This window comes from Exophiala oligosperma, assembly GCF_000835515.1.
Source record: "Exophiala oligosperma strain CBS 72588 unplaced genomic scaffold supercont1.3, whole genome shotgun sequence".
Classification (NCBI taxonomy): Eukaryota; Fungi; Ascomycota; class Eurotiomycetes; order Chaetothyriales; family Herpotrichiellaceae; genus Exophiala; species Exophiala oligosperma.
The window spans coordinates 3,830,313-3,846,866 of record NW_015622820.1 but is presented as its reverse complement, the minus strand read 5'-3'; the positions used below and the strand labels follow the sequence as shown (position 1 = coordinate 3,846,866).

The 16,554-nt window shown below is 49.2% G+C and overlaps 7 protein-coding genes across 9 annotated transcripts; 2 read left to right on the top strand and 5 right to left on the bottom strand.

Annotated features, from left to right (window-relative positions):
* Positions 1-1,301: 1,301 nt before the first annotated feature.
* PV06_04102 (uncharacterized protein) lies at positions 1,302-3,467 on the bottom strand. Its single transcript, XM_016404952.1, has 5 exons — positions 2,715-3,467; positions 2,231-2,651; positions 1,858-2,174; positions 1,529-1,799; positions 1,302-1,455 (listed from the first exon to the last, which is right to left on the bottom strand). The coding sequence occupies exons 1-5, from the start codon at positions 2,879-2,881 to the stop codon at positions 1,372-1,374; spliced, it is 1,260 nt and encodes a 419-aa protein (XP_016265957.1). The 5' UTR covers positions 2,882-3,467; the 3' UTR covers positions 1,302-1,371.
* Positions 3,468-3,493: 26 nt separating this feature from the next.
* Positions 3,494-4,051, bottom strand: PV06_04101 (uncharacterized protein; the record flags this gene model as incomplete). The annotated part of the gene is made up of 1 exon (XM_016404951.1): positions 3,494-4,051. One exon carries the CDS (start codon positions 4,049-4,051, stop codon positions 3,494-3,496), a length of 558 nt encoding a protein of 185 aa, XP_016265956.1.
* Positions 4,052-4,699: 648 nt separating this feature from the next.
* On the bottom strand, positions 4,700-6,112 carry PV06_04100 (uncharacterized protein; the record flags this gene model as incomplete). Its single annotated transcript, XM_016404950.1, has 1 exon — positions 4,700-6,112. A coding segment is annotated over one exon (1,413 nt), but the record flags the coding sequence as incomplete, so codon positions are not given.
* Positions 6,113-9,460: 3,348 nt separating this feature from the next.
* PV06_04099 (uncharacterized protein) lies at positions 9,461-11,327 on the top strand (the record flags this gene model as incomplete). The annotated part of the gene is made up of 5 exons (XM_016404949.1): positions 9,461-9,680; positions 9,754-9,933; positions 9,994-10,828; positions 10,896-11,146; positions 11,200-11,327. 5 exons carry the CDS (start codon positions 9,461-9,463, stop codon positions 11,325-11,327), a joined length of 1,614 nt encoding a protein of 537 aa, XP_016265954.1.
* A 76-nt stretch (positions 11,328-11,403) lies between these two features.
* On the bottom strand, positions 11,404-12,327 carry PV06_04098 (uncharacterized protein; the record flags this gene model as incomplete). Its single annotated transcript, XM_016404948.1, has 2 exons — positions 11,404-12,102; positions 12,154-12,327. 2 exons carry the CDS (start codon positions 12,325-12,327, stop codon positions 11,404-11,406), a joined length of 873 nt encoding a protein of 290 aa, XP_016265953.1.
* On the top strand, positions 11,782-14,653 carry PV06_04097. Of its 3 annotated transcripts, none has more exons than XM_016404947.1 (4): positions 11,782-12,305; positions 12,379-12,945; positions 13,007-13,393; positions 13,446-14,653. In XM_016404947.1, exons 2-4 carry the CDS (start codon positions 12,625-12,627, stop codon positions 14,055-14,057), a joined length of 1,320 nt encoding a protein of 439 aa, XP_016265952.1. In that variant the 5' UTR covers positions 11,782-12,305; positions 12,379-12,624; the 3' UTR covers positions 14,058-14,653. The 3 variants fall into 3 exon arrangements, with proteins under 3 accessions (XP_016265952.1, XP_016265951.1, XP_016265950.1); XM_016404946.1 differs by having other exon boundaries at positions 11,782-12,945; positions 13,446-14,088; positions 14,139-14,653; XM_016404945.1 differs by having other exon boundaries at positions 11,782-12,945.
* Positions 14,207-16,382, bottom strand: PV06_04096 (uncharacterized protein; the record flags this gene model as incomplete). The annotated part of the gene is made up of 6 exons (XM_016404944.1): positions 14,207-14,423; positions 14,511-14,757; positions 14,827-15,182; positions 15,227-15,441; positions 15,488-15,982; positions 16,029-16,382. 6 exons carry the CDS (start codon positions 16,380-16,382, stop codon positions 14,207-14,209), a joined length of 1,884 nt encoding a protein of 627 aa, XP_016265949.1.
* Between the last annotated feature and the right edge of the window lie 172 nt (positions 16,383-16,554).

Below are 16,554 nucleotides of genomic sequence, written 5' to 3'. Positions count from 1 at the left end.
CGAAAGTCATTTCCCATATGGAACAATCTGATATGCATACCGGTCCGGTAGGGAGACAGCAATGTTCGACGTAGTCAGGGTCGAGAGACTCCGGTGGAGAAGTTCACAAGCACAGGAGCTCATGATATCTCAGTACCTTCATTGCAAGTTCTTTGGCCTAATAATCAAACATGAAAGTTGACGCATTTATTCGCTTTTCTGACGAGGAAGGAGAAATTCACCATGGTGCAGTCTCTCAAGAGCAGTTGAGATCGGGTTTAGAGGGGAGGGGACTCTCAATCAACACTCTAAGTGGTACACCATTCGAAGGCTTCCAAATTGACTCTCAGAGGAAAACAGTGAGCAAGGTATACTGCATTTCCCTTTTGCACAACCACAAGGTACTGTAATTTATACACAAACTAAACAATCGTCTAGGTCCTTTGTCCGCTTGAGTCGACACCTCTGATCATCTGTATCGGACTGAATTACAAGACGCATGCTGAGGAGGGCAAGAATCCCATTCCTGAGTATCCTGTAGTATTCACGAAGCCAGCAGATGCTCTTGCTGGTAAATATGGCCTAGTGCAGGCGAAGCTCAATGCTAAGTCAACGAGTTGATCGAAACTCTCTAACTATTCCCAGGTCCATACGATACGATTCCCGTCCACGTCGACTGCCAATCTCTCCTTGACTACGAGGGCGAGTTGACTGTTGTCATTGGTCGTGATGCCAAAAATGTCACCGAGTCGGAAGCCCTCTCATACGTCTTGGGCTACACATGTGGCAATGATGTGAGCGCACGCAACTTTCAAAAGCCACGTGCCTCTGGAGGACAGTTTTGCTATGCGAAATCTTTCGATGCTTTTGCGCCGATCGGCCCGGCAGTCGTACTAGCTCATACCGTAGCCGACCCTCAAACCCTGCAGCTCTTCACAAATCTGAATTGTGAAGTTCGACAGCAGACTTGCACGGACGACATGATTTGGACCGTAGCTCAGATCATCGAGCACTTGAGTCGAGGGACGACGTTGAGAAAAGGGACGGTCATAATGACCGGCACTCCCAGCGGGGTGGGATGCTTTATGCAGCCCTTAGGTGTGATCAATGATGGCGACGTGGTTGAGGTGGGCATTGAAGGCTTTGGACGATTAGCAAACCGGTATTCCTTCGAAGACTAGATATACACAATAGAGATATGGGAGCATAGACACTTCATTGGCAATAGACAATGTAGTGTTCTAGATTTGGACTTAAGCTTTTGACATTCGAAGTTTTTCGACACTATCTAATCTATATTCATCGCTGTTCAAGTCCAAAGAGTCTGAGTGATATCATTTCAACTCCCATAGTAGTGCCTTCACTCTCTGTCTTTGTTCAGAGGAGTTGTAATTATAAGACCACTCCGTTGTTAGAGCTCTCCGATGCTCCATTGGCAAAGTACTGTGTCATATCACAACCGATACTCATCTCATGCTGTAGAGAAGCCTCATTAGAACTTCCTTGGCAACGGAAGGAAGGATGAACTATCGTCACTTGTTTGACTTACCTTCATTAGACCTGCTGCGACATTGGGTTCTGTCTTTGCCCTTTCCAGAAGCTGGAAGAAAATATCCTTCTCCAATATAGTCTCCGGGTCGGCCATGACACGGTGGAAGTTTGCCGTGGAGGTAGCGTCTGTGATTTGGCTAAAGATCTGCCGACGCATTTCATCATACCGGTCGAGGATGTCGATAGAGGTTTCCCCGGTGTCAATGCCGTAGAGACAGTCTATCAGACTGCCCACATCGCAAACTCCAGTGGTAAGGCCGAGACCTCCCCTGTTGCGGAGTCCAAGTGAGCATGAAACACAAGATAGCGGGATAGCCACAGTCTTACATGGGATTGTTCAAATGAGCCGCGTCGCCAGCCAACAAGATACGTCCAACTCTCATCTTCTCTGCACATCGCTGATGGACAGTGTATGGAGTTACCGTCTCAAGTTGGTATTCGTTGGGTTCAGGGTGTCCTGGAAGAGTCTCTCGGAACCTTTGTGGGAGTCGATCTCGGATCTCCTCTGTCGACAGTCCCGGAGCCTCGCCGTACACAATGCGCCATAGTCCTTTGTTGTCGATTTTGGCAATGACGAACCAGTTTTCGGGGTGTATGATCCATTGAACATCGGAAAACCCAAGTTTGTCAAAGCTCATATGTGCCTGTGTTCACTTCAATATAAGTCAAATTCTCTCAGTCTGACTCATTTAGCACTTACGTTGACTGCAACAAGAGTCTTTGGCCAAGTGTATCCAGGGAAGCTTCCTCCCTGCAGTGTCTTTCTCACAACGCTGGCTCCACCATCACAACCCACCACAAAGTCGGCATGCATCATCTTCTTGGAATTAAGCCCATCATCGCTGTTACTCTCTACCCAGGCGCTCTCGCTGTCCTGTCCCACATTGGAGACCCTATAACCCCAATAGATCTTGATGCTAGGATAGTGTTGGGCTTCTTCTACCAGGAGAGCCGACAGAGAGCCAACTGGGAGAATGACACTGCGTGGCAGCCCATCTATCCGAGTCTCCAGACGGTCAAACCCAACGATCATTGTACCGTCAGGTTTTCTCCACGCAATATCTTTGGGTATGAACCCCCGTTCAATCGTCTTTTCAAGGATACCTGCTCGCGCTAGCACTCTGAAAGACGAGACAGGGTTAGTGTATACAGTCATCTTGAGAGCAAAACGGTGGAATACTTACTTTACTGCAGGCGCACCATACGCAAGTCCTCGAGGAGATTTGTTCACCTCATTGAGAGACTCCAAGACGTCCACAGATATGCCTTTCTGACCCAACATTAAAGCAGTCAGGAGCCCTACTGGGCCTGCACCGACTACAACGACTTTCTGAATTTTGTGCTCCGTCATTTTCTCCCTTGCCTGAAATAGATGTGCGATTGGATAAGAGGATAGAAGACAAGCTGTAAATATACGAGCTCATGCCCCCAGACTCGTGAACCTATATTTCACACTCAGGGTACAGGAGGCTTTAAGTTTGACAAGAACTTGACGAAAGTCTCTCGGCCCCAACTGACGGGTCAGCATGATCGTGTCCCCGGTCATCTCACACATAGACAAGTCACCTGAAGTCACCTGAGGGTCTAGTTGGTGGAGGTCTGGAGAAATCTGAGCTTCGCGGCATAAAGTCGAGGCCAGCGTACCGTCAGACTAGCCTATGCCTTCCTCACACGGGCCGCGGGTACCGTTAGGTATCTTACATGTTCTAGCCGGCATGCTAGCATGAAAATGTTGCCATGCCATGGGGCACCCACAGTCATAAACTCCGAGCCAAATAGTATTAGCCCGTCCTCGGTCTGGCACTGAATTCAAACCAGGCCTTGGCAGATTCGGTTTGAGAGTTGAGAGGTCAATCAATGACTGAGCTCTCTCCAAGAAGCAGTAATCCAGATAATCAAGCTTAGAAACGAGTTGTGAGATTGGAGGGATATTGTCACTGATATATTGTGATTTGAGATCTATTCAGTGACTACCACTCTGCTTAGTCCTGGGTGGCAGATTCGCCGTAATTTGTCTCTCAGCAACTTCGAATTCACGGACAGGTAGCACCACGGCTGTGATTCTCGCCCATTCTGTTTGACTCGTGTTCCTCCATGCATGATTTATCGCTCGCTGGACTAAACCATCTCCTCTTTTCAGGATCCTTTTCTCACCCGAGTCCAAAATCACCTCTACCTCGCCCTCGATGACAAAGTTGTAGTTCAAACTCATGCTGCGGTGCATGGGAGTTGTACATGCTGGAGGAAAGTCGATCACTCGGGCGGCAGATCCATTAAGGACTGCGATGCCGGGTGGGTTCTGAATCATTTTGTGGTATATTTTGATGTCACCATCGTTACTCAGGTCGACTGGAAATCCGGAAGTACCATAGTAGAAAGCGATTTGCATACCACCCGGATAGTTGATCACAGGCGGGCTCTCGTTCACCGCAGCACTTTCGAAAACAGATTTGCCGTCGGCACTGTTGTGGCCTGTAACGAAGCGAGTTAGAGGGCGGAGGTTGTTACTAGGTACTGACATGGCTGATCTCGTCTTGCGCGCCTCTGCCCTGTTGACTGGCTATCCTCTTTCAACGATCGATTTATGGACCCTGTTGAGGAGGCAGAAGAAAAAGAGGCGTTTGCTGTTTTGATCTCGAGCTCTCAAAGCTTTCAGTTGTGATTCACAAACAACAGCATTATTCGTGTTAGCCAGCTAGACTTTGGCTGACTGGAGAAACATCGTCGAGATCCCGCCGGAATGAACAGGTCCTGAGAATCGGCGGATAGCCAGAGAAAGGAAGACATTTGTAAGGCTATTCCAAATTAGATCGGCAAATTCAAAGTTTCGCCGATCAAATCCGAATGTACTCCGTAATCTCGAGTAAAACTGGGCCCAAAGAACGTGCCGGATAACAACCAGTCATGGTCTGTCCTGAAAATACATTTCTTCTGGTAATGGCGAAGGTACAGCAAAGCCGGCAACTTTGCAGATCGGCTGAAAATTGAGCCGCGCAGATGATGGAAATTAAATTCGGCACATCCAGTTGCCGATTTTGTACAAGCACGATCCTGTCCGTGCCAGTCATACACCATCCTATCCATAACGCAGGTTGTGAGAAACGATTCGAGGAAGAGGTAGTGTGTTCGCATCAAGACAGAAGAGAAAATCGCCTCTATGAGACCAGCATCATCTAAAGAGATCCATGTCGATTGAGGCTAGAACCACACAGGGCTTATAGGCGGAGTCGAACCATGAAATTATCACTTTGTCATCTCGTTCTCTCCATACTCTGGTGAGGAAGGCTTTTGTAGCCTTTTGTACTGCTGGCGTGAACTGATCCACATGCATAACCGTATCTTGTAGTGCCTGTCTACGTGCTCTCGTACCTTGCATCTCAATCGCGGCAGCAATGAATGGCAGAGTGACAGAACGTATCGGTTGGTTGGTGACGTTTCGAGCAAGATCCAGCTCGCTCATAATCTCGTTTGCCCAGATTGTAGCTTGATGATCTTGGGTACCAAAAGCATAGCAAAGCCTGTGGTTCACTAACAGAGCTGCTAATCGGTACAGTCTCGCTTGGGCAAGGAGATGGATGACCTCTGTAGAGGTAAATTTCTCCAAGAACTGATCTGGCGTAGAGGGTTTCCAGATTTCTAACTCGTCCTGAATGAGGCTCAGCTGCTTCTTGATTAGAGCCATGTAGCTCTCATCGGTCGTATTGGCAAGAGAGTGACTTGCAACACAAAGGTCATGGTAGTAAGGCAACAGAGGCACACACAGCCCCAAATGCCGATCTACAACGTCCCTTCCAGAGCATAATCGATGTCGAGGAGACCTGATAGATGGCATTTTGCGATGGACCAGGCAATCCATCACTTCTTGAAGAGTCAGGTAGACCAGCCGAGGCTCAGTATCCACATCCAACACTCCTTGTTCGATGAACGGCCGAGCGGTGCTTAGACAGTGTTGTGATATCTCATAAACGCCACGACCGACGGCAGAGTAACTGAATAGTGCCAATAAAGTTCCCAGAGTCAGACATATAGCCACATCCTGAGGCGTGCACACTGGAAATGAACGGAGTATTTCAATGGCAGCCAGGGCGTGAAGCAAATTAGTGTGTTCATCGTCCACTTTGGCCACATCATGAGGATCGGAATATGTCAGCTTGAGAGCCCCGGCGAATGCAAGGCATGCATCCTTAAGAACAGGCAAGGCTGTGGGTAGAAGAGCGACTAGGGAGCGTCTCTCATCGTCTTGAAAAGTCGGGCCCATGACATAGCAGCCGAGGATTCCGGGCTTATCTAAAAGGAACAGAAGGCTGTCCTTTTCATTCTGGCTAAGTTCCTCATGAAGATTGATCCATTTGGCGATATCTTCTGATGGTAATCTCGCATTTGTACTGCTTATGTATGTTCTAGACTCCCTCGGTTCTAGGCAAGCAGAGCTGTGGTTCCCAACATTTGGTTGGTCTAAATCGAGGCGAGACTCTTTGGGTCTTCGTCCAGCCTTTCGAGGAGGCCGTAAAGTTGAGCATAGCAACCCGAGTCTGCGGCATCTTCCACAATCATCTGCAGTAGTCGGGCGCGTGCACCTCTCTTTGAGTCGGTAACATCGATCGCAGGCCGTCTGCAGCCTCCGTGATTGGTTTGCAGCAAAATCCATGGAATCAGGAAGAGTGACCGAATTGCCCAAAGTGGCATCCGTCCTGAAAGAAGATGATCGTAGATTCTCGCCTAGTTGTTAGGGGGAACAAGATCGTTGTCTCAGCGTAAGTTACTGTAGGAGCTCGAAGTGACGGGTGACTGATATTGTGGTAGCCTTGCAATGCCACGAAGGGAAGGATAGCCGACGACTCAGTTTCGCCCGGGAAAATTCTTCTAGGCCTAAGACGGCTAGTGGCCGGAAGGTTGACCGGAGGTTTGGCCGGAGAGTTGACAAAACATTCCATGCAACTCATATCTATACAGCTGTCCAGGGGGGCTGTATTGCTCGCAAAATGCCAAATACCACAAATCCCAGGTAGGTATAAAGTGCCCTGAGAAGTATGTGCAGCCCATTTTCTTCTTCATCTCTAAATTCAAAATCCATGCCGGAGAAGACAAAATGTCGGCCAAGGGTAAGGGCTATCTCGCGATTGCTGCTGATAAACAACGTCAGAGACAAGAAAAAATCCCAAAGGAATGGATGATTGATTTGCCAAGGTGTATTGAAGCTGGTATCTTGTTACAAGCCCCTGTCAACTGCGGAATATTGGATGAGACAGAGTGCCAGATCACCTCCGATCATGATGCGATATCTCTCTTGGAGAAGATCAAGACAGGCATCTGGTCGGCTGAGAGGGTCACTATTGCTTTTTGCAAACGAGCAGCCATTGCTCACCAACTGGTTCGTCCTTGTCATCTTAATATATCACACACGAGCCATTCATTGACCAGAGTGTTCGTGTGTTGTATGAGATAGACCAATTGCTTGACGGAGATCTTTTTTGACGAGGCAATTGATCGAGCCCGTCAATTAGACCGTGAAAGGATCGACTCTCCCGATGGAAAAGCTCTCCGACCTTTACACGGATTACCAATCTCGCTCAAGGACAGCTTCCAAGTGGCAGGCAAGGACACTTCGACGGGACTGGCCTGCTTTGTCAACGAGCCAGCGGAGGAGAACAGTGCGCTCGCTGCTTTGTTGCTTGACCTAGGCGCAGTGCTATATTGCAAAACCAATCTGCCGCAAACAATTATGACCGGCGACAGCGACAACAATGTTTTCGGGAGGACCTTGAATCCTCACAACACTGCCTTGACCGCTGGAGGAAGCACTGGCGGAGAAGGGGCTTTGATCGCTCTTCGTGGCAGCTTGCTCGGAGTAGGCACTGACATTGGTGGAAGCATCCGTGTTCCATCATTGTGCAACGGCATTTACGGCGTCAGGGGCAGTGTCGGGCTGGTACCTCACAACGGCGTACGGGATCTCGCCGTTCCAGGGACATCCGGGGTGTTCTCTGCCGCCGGACCCATGGCGACATCGATCCGCGACTGTCAAATGTTTATGAAAGTAATCATGGAGTCGGAGACCTGGCGGTATGACCACACGGTCGTTTCGGTGCCATGGAGGCAGCTTGAGGTTCCGAAAAAGTTGAGGATTGGCCTTGTTGAAGACAACGGCATCTACACCCCTTCTCCTCCTGTTCGACGAGGCTTGAACCAAACAGCTCAGCTTCTTCGAGAAAGTGGCAATGTTGAAATAGTTCCTGTGACCGTGCCCGGTGTCAAAGATATTTATTTTGACCTACTTCAGTATTGGGCACCGCTGGGAACCGAGGTATGTCAGGTTTCATGCAATCCAAATTTTTTTGTGACTAACACGAGACGCGCCAAAGCATTACTCTGAGCTGTTCGATCGTACAGGAGAACCTCCTGTGCCATCTGTCAACACGATCAAGCTTCTATCTTTGGGGAGCACGACCTTGAAGGGTTTCTTTGACCTGAACGTCCGCCGAGACGAAGCAGCGAAGCAATATTTGCGATTATTCAGAGACAACAAGATCGATGCGATTCTGATGCCAGTGGCACCTCACACTGCTGTTCCCTGGGACAAATTTTCGAACGCGTCTTATACTGGCCTCTGGAATTATCTCGACTATCCTGCCGTCGTCATTCCAGTGGGCAAGGTAGGTGAGCAGGATCTTGCCGACGATATTTCCCACGCCAAATACGGGCCCCAGGATGCCGAGCTTTACAAACTTTGTAAGTCATACATCACCAGACGTTGACTGCTGGACTCCCTCCGTTGGACCCCGCGTTGTGTGGAACAACGCAGTTGGTTGATACTATTGCTATCTAGACACCGGTCCAGAGCTCTACAAGGATGCTCCAATCGCCTTGCAAGTCGTTGGGTATCGGCAAACAGACGAAGCGCTGTTGAATACGGCCAGCGTTCTTGATTCGATCATCAATGAGAAGAAATGAGTAGCAAACAGGAACATGAAAACGACTTAGATCAACAGGTTTAATTAGACGCGTATCCCAGTCTGAATTCAAGAGCGGTTTGCAGGGACTTGGGGATTCTTGGTATAGTGCTAGCCCACTGTATGACCTGTCTAGTTTCTTGACTGTACAGTAACCCATAAGTCCCAAGATCATGTTCTTCGTCGAACCTCAAGATGGGACCGCTCTTGATGAAGGGATCTATCTCGTACGTACTCTATTCCATCCAGTGTTCGCTACGTGGAGGAATCAATGTTTGATATTGTATTTAGCCGCAACTCTAGGAGATATTTAGCCGGCAATTATCCTTCGACGAAGATCATTTGTTCGTTCCAAATCCCAAGAGTATTGGCGAGGACTAACTTGTTCTTCATCCTCCGTAAGGCTTTCCAAGACCGGGCGACGGTCGACTCGAGACATCGTGTTTCCACGTGAGCTCTCCAGACCCCAGCGACTGACCTCCGCGCCCCGTCTGGCAAGATGCGACGGGTCTTTATAAAAGTCAAACCTTCCCGCATGTTCTCAAGCATGCTGGCCAACATCCTTGGCTTGTACTGCCAAGATGTCTTTCGATTCTGTTTCACTGTCCTATTTGTCCAACTCGGGTTTGTGAATGCAACCCAAGAGACACTTCCGCCAGCTATAATGCTTGGACTGTTCCTGTGGAAGCTCTCAGCATGGCTAACCCTGATCGAACAGCCCTCCGGGAGATGGCTCAACCGGTTAGTATACTGTCATGATGGGAGAGACATCTGTATCGGTAGGATTTGTTTGACATTAATGTGCTTGGTCCCTGGTGTGCTCTACACCTGAGCTAAAATCGATCCAGCCATGGCCCTAGCTAGAGGACAAGATAGACAGTGTCCCTGACTCTTGACGATAAAAGGTTGGCATTCTCCATCTTCACTACTCCTTTTCTCCAAACTTCAAACCTACCATTTCTCTACACCGTCGGCCTGGCATGGCACCAAACATTAGCGATCTCAAACCACATGGAACGGGCGCTAGCGACCCAGTCGTCCAAAGGCTTGCCCAGGAAGACAAAGTACCATGGTACAGGAAGCCAAACTTACGACATCTTTACCTGTTACTCATACCAACATGCATGGGCATCGAAATCACAAGCGGTTTCGACTCTCAGATGATCAACGCCCTCCAGATCTCAGATCACTGGCAAGACTGTGAGTAGTTGAACAAGCACTGTTGCATACACCGACAGCCCCCTGAGGCTGTAAACGCTCACAAATGTTGTAGACTTCAATGAACCCGCAGGTTCATGGTCCGGCTTCATCAATGCTTCGTATTCACTCGGAGCCATCCTGAGTTTACCTTTTGTTCCTATTCTAAACGATCGATTCGGTCGTCGTTGGGCGATATTTATCGGTTTCTGGGTCATGGTAGCCGGGGCCATTGTTCAGTGCTTTGCGCAAAATGGTAAGTAGTCACTCGAAATCTTTTCTGCCAGTCACAACAACATTGATTGACCTCTTACAGCTGGTAATTACATTTTTGCCCGTATCATGCTGGGTTTTGGTATTCCGACCTGCATCGTCGCTGCGTCTGCCTTGATCGGTGAACTGGGATACCCAAAGGAACGACCGATCCTCACTTCCCTCTTCAACGTCTCATACTTTGTCGGGGAGCTCACGGCTGCCGGAATCTGCTTCGGAACCAACACCATTGCCAGCAACTGGTCGTGGAGGACCCCGTCCATCTTACAGGCTGCACCATCCTTGATCCAGATCTCGCTGGTCCTGTTACTTCCAGAAAGCCCAAGATGGCTCATCAGCAAAGACCGACACGAGGAGGCCCACGAGATCCTGATCAAGTATCATGCCGAAGGTGACTGCGACTCGGAATTCGTGCGTGCCGAGATGGCCCAGATTCGCGCGACACTCCACATGGAAATCGAGGCGTCCAAGAAGTCATGGTTGGACTTGTTCACCACCGCCGGGATGCGACGACGTGTCATCTTATCCACCGCACTCGGCCTGTTCACTCAATGGTCCGGGAACACGCTCATCTCGTACTACCTGGGCAAGCTGTTGAAGATGGTCGGCTGGACCAACTCGACCGACATTCAAAAGGTCAATGTCGGCGTCTCAGCTTGGTCCCTCATCACCGCCGCCACGGCCGCCCTCTTGGTCACCCGCTTCCGCCGCAGGGTCATGTACATGGCGTGCGCCATCTCCTTGCTGTGTATCTACATCGGATGGACTATCTGTATGGAAGAAACCATGACATCGGACGCGGCTGGCAATATCAATCATGGAGCAGGAATCGGAGTCATCTTTTTCATATTTGCCTACAAGCCGGCATATAACATTGGGTATGTCAATTATCGTGGTAGCGCGTGCAATGCAAGGAGATAATCCTGACAAGGTACTCTGTTCTAGGTACAATGCTCTGACCTATACCTACCTCGTCGAATTGTGGCCGTTTGCTGAAAGATCTCGCGGCATTGCATATTTCCAACTATGGGGGCGACTGGCGACTTTCTTCACCACCTTCATCAATCCAATTGGCCTTGACAACATCCAGTGGCGGTGGCTGATCTTCTACTGCTGCTGGCTCGGTTTCGAGAATGTCTTCATCTACTTCTTCTTCCCAGAAACTTATGGAAGAACATTGGAGGAATTGGCTTTCAGTGAGTCTCTACAGATTGTCGTTGGTCGGATCATAACTAACAACCTGTCACAGTCTTTGAGGACAAGGAGAAGTCCGATAGGGCCATTGCGGCGGTTGAAAAAGCGAGGGCTGGTCTAGATGACAATGAAACCGAGAAACGTGCTGAGACGATCGTTGAACATGCCGATGTGCGGGCTTAATCGCTGAACAATAGCAACCGGCTAAATCCCCGAGACAAAGAGTGAGACGTTGTCGAATTGGTCTCAGAAATTGGACTCAGATGACGCCATTATTTCTATTTACTTCGTCTACCACTTGGCGGACTTTTCGGGCATTTTCCAGAGCTCCAGGCATATCAGAATGCAAGCAGACGCTGAATGGCTTTCCATTGAATCCAAGTGTGATCAAGTTGTCATCGATATCTCTCGTCTGATCCTGTTCGGCCATGAGTCGAAATCGAGATGCACATATTTCAGGCGTTGTAGGTTTAGACTTTGACACCGGAAGAAGCTCTCCCTTTGCAGAGTAGTCGATGTCGACATATACTTCCTGTTGAAATGGGATTCCCAGATGATCGCACACGGCTTGCTGTTTCTCGTTCCTGCATGCATAAACCGGGACATTGAAAGGTGCGCACGCTTCCAGCACTGCACGCATGACGGGCTCCTCTCTTTGCATATAAAAGTATAGTTCACCATGAGGTTTGATGTGAGACAGCTCGACGCCTTCGACATCCAACATCGCCTTCAAGGCGCCGACTTGGTAGAGAATCATTGCGTGCAGGTCATCGAGATTCATCTCAATCTTCCTTCTTCCGAACCCAATCAGGTCTTGCAGGCCCGGATGTGCACCCGCTTTGACGCGATGCTTTTTGCAGAGTTGTACAGTCCTGAGCATAATGGAAGGATCTCCGGCGTGAAAGCCGCAAGCGATATTTGCCGCATCGACGAACCTCATGAGATCCTCGTCAGGGCCCTTCGTCCTTAGTACTTTCTGAGAAGATCAAGGACAAGGCATGGTCCTCACCAACTTCCATCTACCAAAGCCTTCACCCATATCAGCATTGATCTCGTACTTTTGGACTAGAGATGAAGATATTGTCTTGGCGGAAGACAGGCTTCGCTTCCGGAGCTGTAAATAGCTAGAAGTGAGTGATTGTGCACGGTAGCACGCTCGATGTGAGTACAGCCTTGGAAGCATTTCCAGTCGTCAAAGAGACATGGACTAATGAAGGCTATTGGTGAAAACAAGGTGAGTATAGCAGGTCGGTAGACTCGCAATGAAGTCATACTCGGCCTTACCTACTTATCTATCCGAGATGGTCCCATTGTTGTGTCTACCGTGTCGACGGCCTTCTCCGAATGATGTGAGGCGGCCAACATCACTAGATATATTCTGTGTCAGACCAAGACTCTGGATTACATAGATGACAAATGAATAAGACACGAGAAACGACTTCCTGATCTTCTGAATCTTGGTATTGAAAGATCCGTCGATATGGACTCCAGCCACGAGTATACGGAGTTTCGAAGCATATCTGTCCAAGGTCTACCCTTTTTCACACCGAAGCAAAGATTACCAGTCGGCACTGCAATCCTGAGACCCGAGGAAGGCGTTACCGAGAACAACATAAGTCGTGCCTTCAAGCCAATAACTATACGAGGAACAACATTTCAAAACAGGATCTGGGTTGCTCCCATGTGCATGTACAGTTGTGAAGATGGCATGTTCAGCGACTTTCATGTCGCTCACTATGGGCAATTCGCGATGAGAGGTGCGGCACTTATCACACTCGAGGCAACTGCCGTGACTGAACAAGTTACGTTATTATTACTTGCTTGAAAAACCATTATCGAGGGACTGACAATGATTGATATAGGGCAAGAATACACCCCAGGATGCCGGGCTCTGGAAGGATGAACAGATTGAACCTCTGAGGAGGATTGTCAACCTGATCCACTCCCAATCGCAAAAGGCCGGAATCCAACTGCAACATGCTGGGCGGAAAGCTGGTATCTGCCCTCCATGGCTGGGCCTCAAGTTGGTGCCGGACGAGTTCGGTGGCAATACGCAGCACGTTCAAGCTCCTACTGCCGAGCCGTGGAATGAAAACTATGCCACACCTGCGGCCATGACGGAAGAGGAGATATGTGAAACCATCGAATCATATGGCGCCGCAGCTAGAAGAGCTGTTGAGGCAGGTGTCGACGTGCTCGCGGTACATGGTGCTCATGGTTATCTCATTCATTCTTTCGCTTCACCTGCTGTAAGTTAATTCAAACCCCCGAGATCCGAGCTGCTAACCATCTCTATGTTAGAGTAATATGAGAACGGACAAGTGGGGTGGGAGCTTTGAGAACCGGGTCCGACTCGGCGTCGAGATTGTTCGTGCCATTAGAAAGAACATTCCTCCTACAATGCCTCTACTCTGGAAGCTATCTGCAGTTGACTGGTTGCCGGCTGGAGAAGGCTGGGACTTGGAGGACACTTTGCGCTATGTACCTATCTTGGCCAAAGAAGGTGTCGACTTGATTGACACCTCAAGTGGCGGTACCGATAGGAGACAGAAAGTGCAGCTCGGCCAGCAGTATCAGGTTCCTTTTGCACAAGCCATCAAGTCATTGGGGATTCCTGACCTCTTCGTTGCTGCGGTAGGTTGGATCAGGGATGGCGCTACAGTTCATGACATTCTCAACAACGACAAGGCTGACGTAGTCCATGTCGCTCGTGAGTTCCTGCGGGACCCTAATTTCGTCCAGAAGGTTGCTCTGGCGACAGGTACCGAGGTGTCTTGGATCGACCAGTACCACAGAGCGCCGATGAATGGGAAGTATGTCGAATCGACAACGACCATCACCACAGAGAAAAAGGCCGATGACAATGTAACCAAGACGCATGATTCTCAAGCGACAAATAAGGTCATCACGTAGGCCGTTTCGATGTTTCAAAAGGATGATTCTTGTACGTAGTTGTGGTGTGGCGTGGTTGGTACTTTTGTGACAAGAGACCAGGTTTTCAGGCAAACTGCCAGACTTCCCGACCAACGAAGGGCGTATGTTCGGGATGAATTTTGATGCTGCTAGGGATCGACCATCAAAGACATTCTTCGACTCTTGGGAGTCGTTCGAGGCTCGTGAGAAGTTTCTTCTGGTGAGGCCAACTCGACACCCTCCTTGAGACGGCGGTATTGAAAGGCATGTGGCCTCCAGCATCCGCGAAGCCAAAAGAGCGCAACTACACCAGTGAAAACAAAGAAAAGTCCGGATAGAATAAGAACGAATAGACCAGGTGTATAGCTAGTATTCACATATTAGCAGTTGACTCTACCAAATCTGGCATCCCCATGGTACCCAACATCAGCGGGCGTAAATCAATCAGCGTACCTTAGTGCCCTTTGTCTGTCTGTTGTACTTTCACTGGCAACGGCGGCTGGGTTTCCTGTCTGCTCAAGAGTTGCATTGTCTGAGTCATGGGGTAGTTCGATGCCAGCTGCGGTGCAGAGCGTTAATTGATCAGCTGTGATATGTCGAAGTTGCTGCTGTTGCTGAAGATCCAATGGTGCTTCGATAAATGTTGCTGCCAATCCCGTTTCCGCGTGCCACTCCATATGGCAGTGGAGGAGCCAAACACCTGGTAGAAATGGATGGATTAGTCGCGTCCGTAGTTTTTGACAGTAAATAAATGACGTGCTTGACTCACCGGGATTATCAGCTCGAAATCGTATAACTACGCTACCACCATTTGGAACCACTATGGTATCGCGCGTCACAGGAATTTGCCTGAAATCGTCATCAGTCATGGTCGAGGATGGAAAATCTCCACCACCAGGCTCTGAACGCCAAATAGCCTGGAAATGATGTCCGTGGATATGGACGGGATGATTTGTCATATGTCGATTGTACAGGATAACTTCGATAACTTGGTTACGTTGGAGTACCCAAGGGTTGCAGGGCATTCCGTATGTGGCGAAGTGTGCTGCCGACTCACCACTTGTCAGTGCCGTGTACAAGGTCGGGACTTCCGGCGACGAATAGGCGATATCGTTGAAAAAGTAACTGTCATGGTTAGTAACATCAGAGTAGGGCGCGGAGTTTCTTACTAAGAGGCGCCATTTGCGTGTTTCATGTTGATGTTCAGTCGTATACTTTGGTCTGGCTTGCGCAGCAAAGGCGTCTGATCATAGGGAGAGATGGTCATATCATCGATTGGATTGTACTCGTCGACTTGAGAGGGCGACGAGAGCGGTTGGCTGGAGTCATATACCAACCACCCTGTAGCGTTAGCGTTGACGTGGCCTGCCATCATGAATAGGCTCTGGTAAAGAATCAGTAGGAACCTTTCAGCCTGATAGTTATCATACTCGATCCATAGAAGCCATGAACGGATAATTTCGGCCCACTTCAGATTTGGTTGTCAGGAGAAAGCTGCAGCGTTGGCCTGATGAGAGGTAGATCATCTCAGCGGTTGTTGGCTGCGTGTATGACCCATCAAGCTCAATTATGGTCAAGGTATGATCTTCTATCCAAAAGTATTGCCCTGCAAAGGCACCCATATTAATTATGCGAACTAGGTAGGTCTTGTCGGGAGTAACAGTGACCTGGAGATTCTGGGTGTCGTTGAGAAGATTGGCATCAGGCACAGGCTCCTTGGACATCATTCCGTTTCCATGTTTGTACTTTGGCAGGAGGACAGCCATTTCTTGGTGGTACCAATCCGAGACGGAAAGAAGAATTTCCTCATCGAAGTCTCCTCGAAATGGATTTTGGGGATCGTGAATAATCAGTGGGCCTCTAAATCCGTCCGCATACTGTCCTTTAACATGCGAATGGTACCAGAATGTCCCTGCTTGTTCTGCCTGGTCCTATGTCAGACATGAAAACGATTTATGTTATGTCTCGTACCTTGAATCGGTAGGTAAAGGACGATCCAGGAGGAATTGAGCACTGTGAGACCTGCGCTGGTCCATCCATGTGAGTGGTGCCATTCATGAAAAGACCATGGAAATGGAGCGATGTTGATTGATTTCCGAGAAGATTCAGCACCGTTATCGCAATCTCATCCCCAAAGTTGGCTTCGATCTTGGGAGGAGGCCACTGCCCATTGACACCAACCGCAGGCCGCGAGAAGGCCCCATCAGGATTTGCCCTTGCCCAGGTGACGTTGAATCTATAAAATACCGTGTCTGCAGCGACAGACTGTATGAAGCGCGATAGAAATAGTAGCAGGAGAGGGCATAGACAGGCTGCTAATTGCATGGTGCCGATCAACTACAGGTCTGGACTTACGCTGCGAATAGCCATACTTGCGTTTTCGTTCGATGTGCACACTTACATAGACAACCTGTCGAATTTGCCAGGATAAGCCCAAGGTCATAATCATACCACCCTCAGGGGTGCAAAACTTGCTCATCTTGGCTGGGAGGAACAT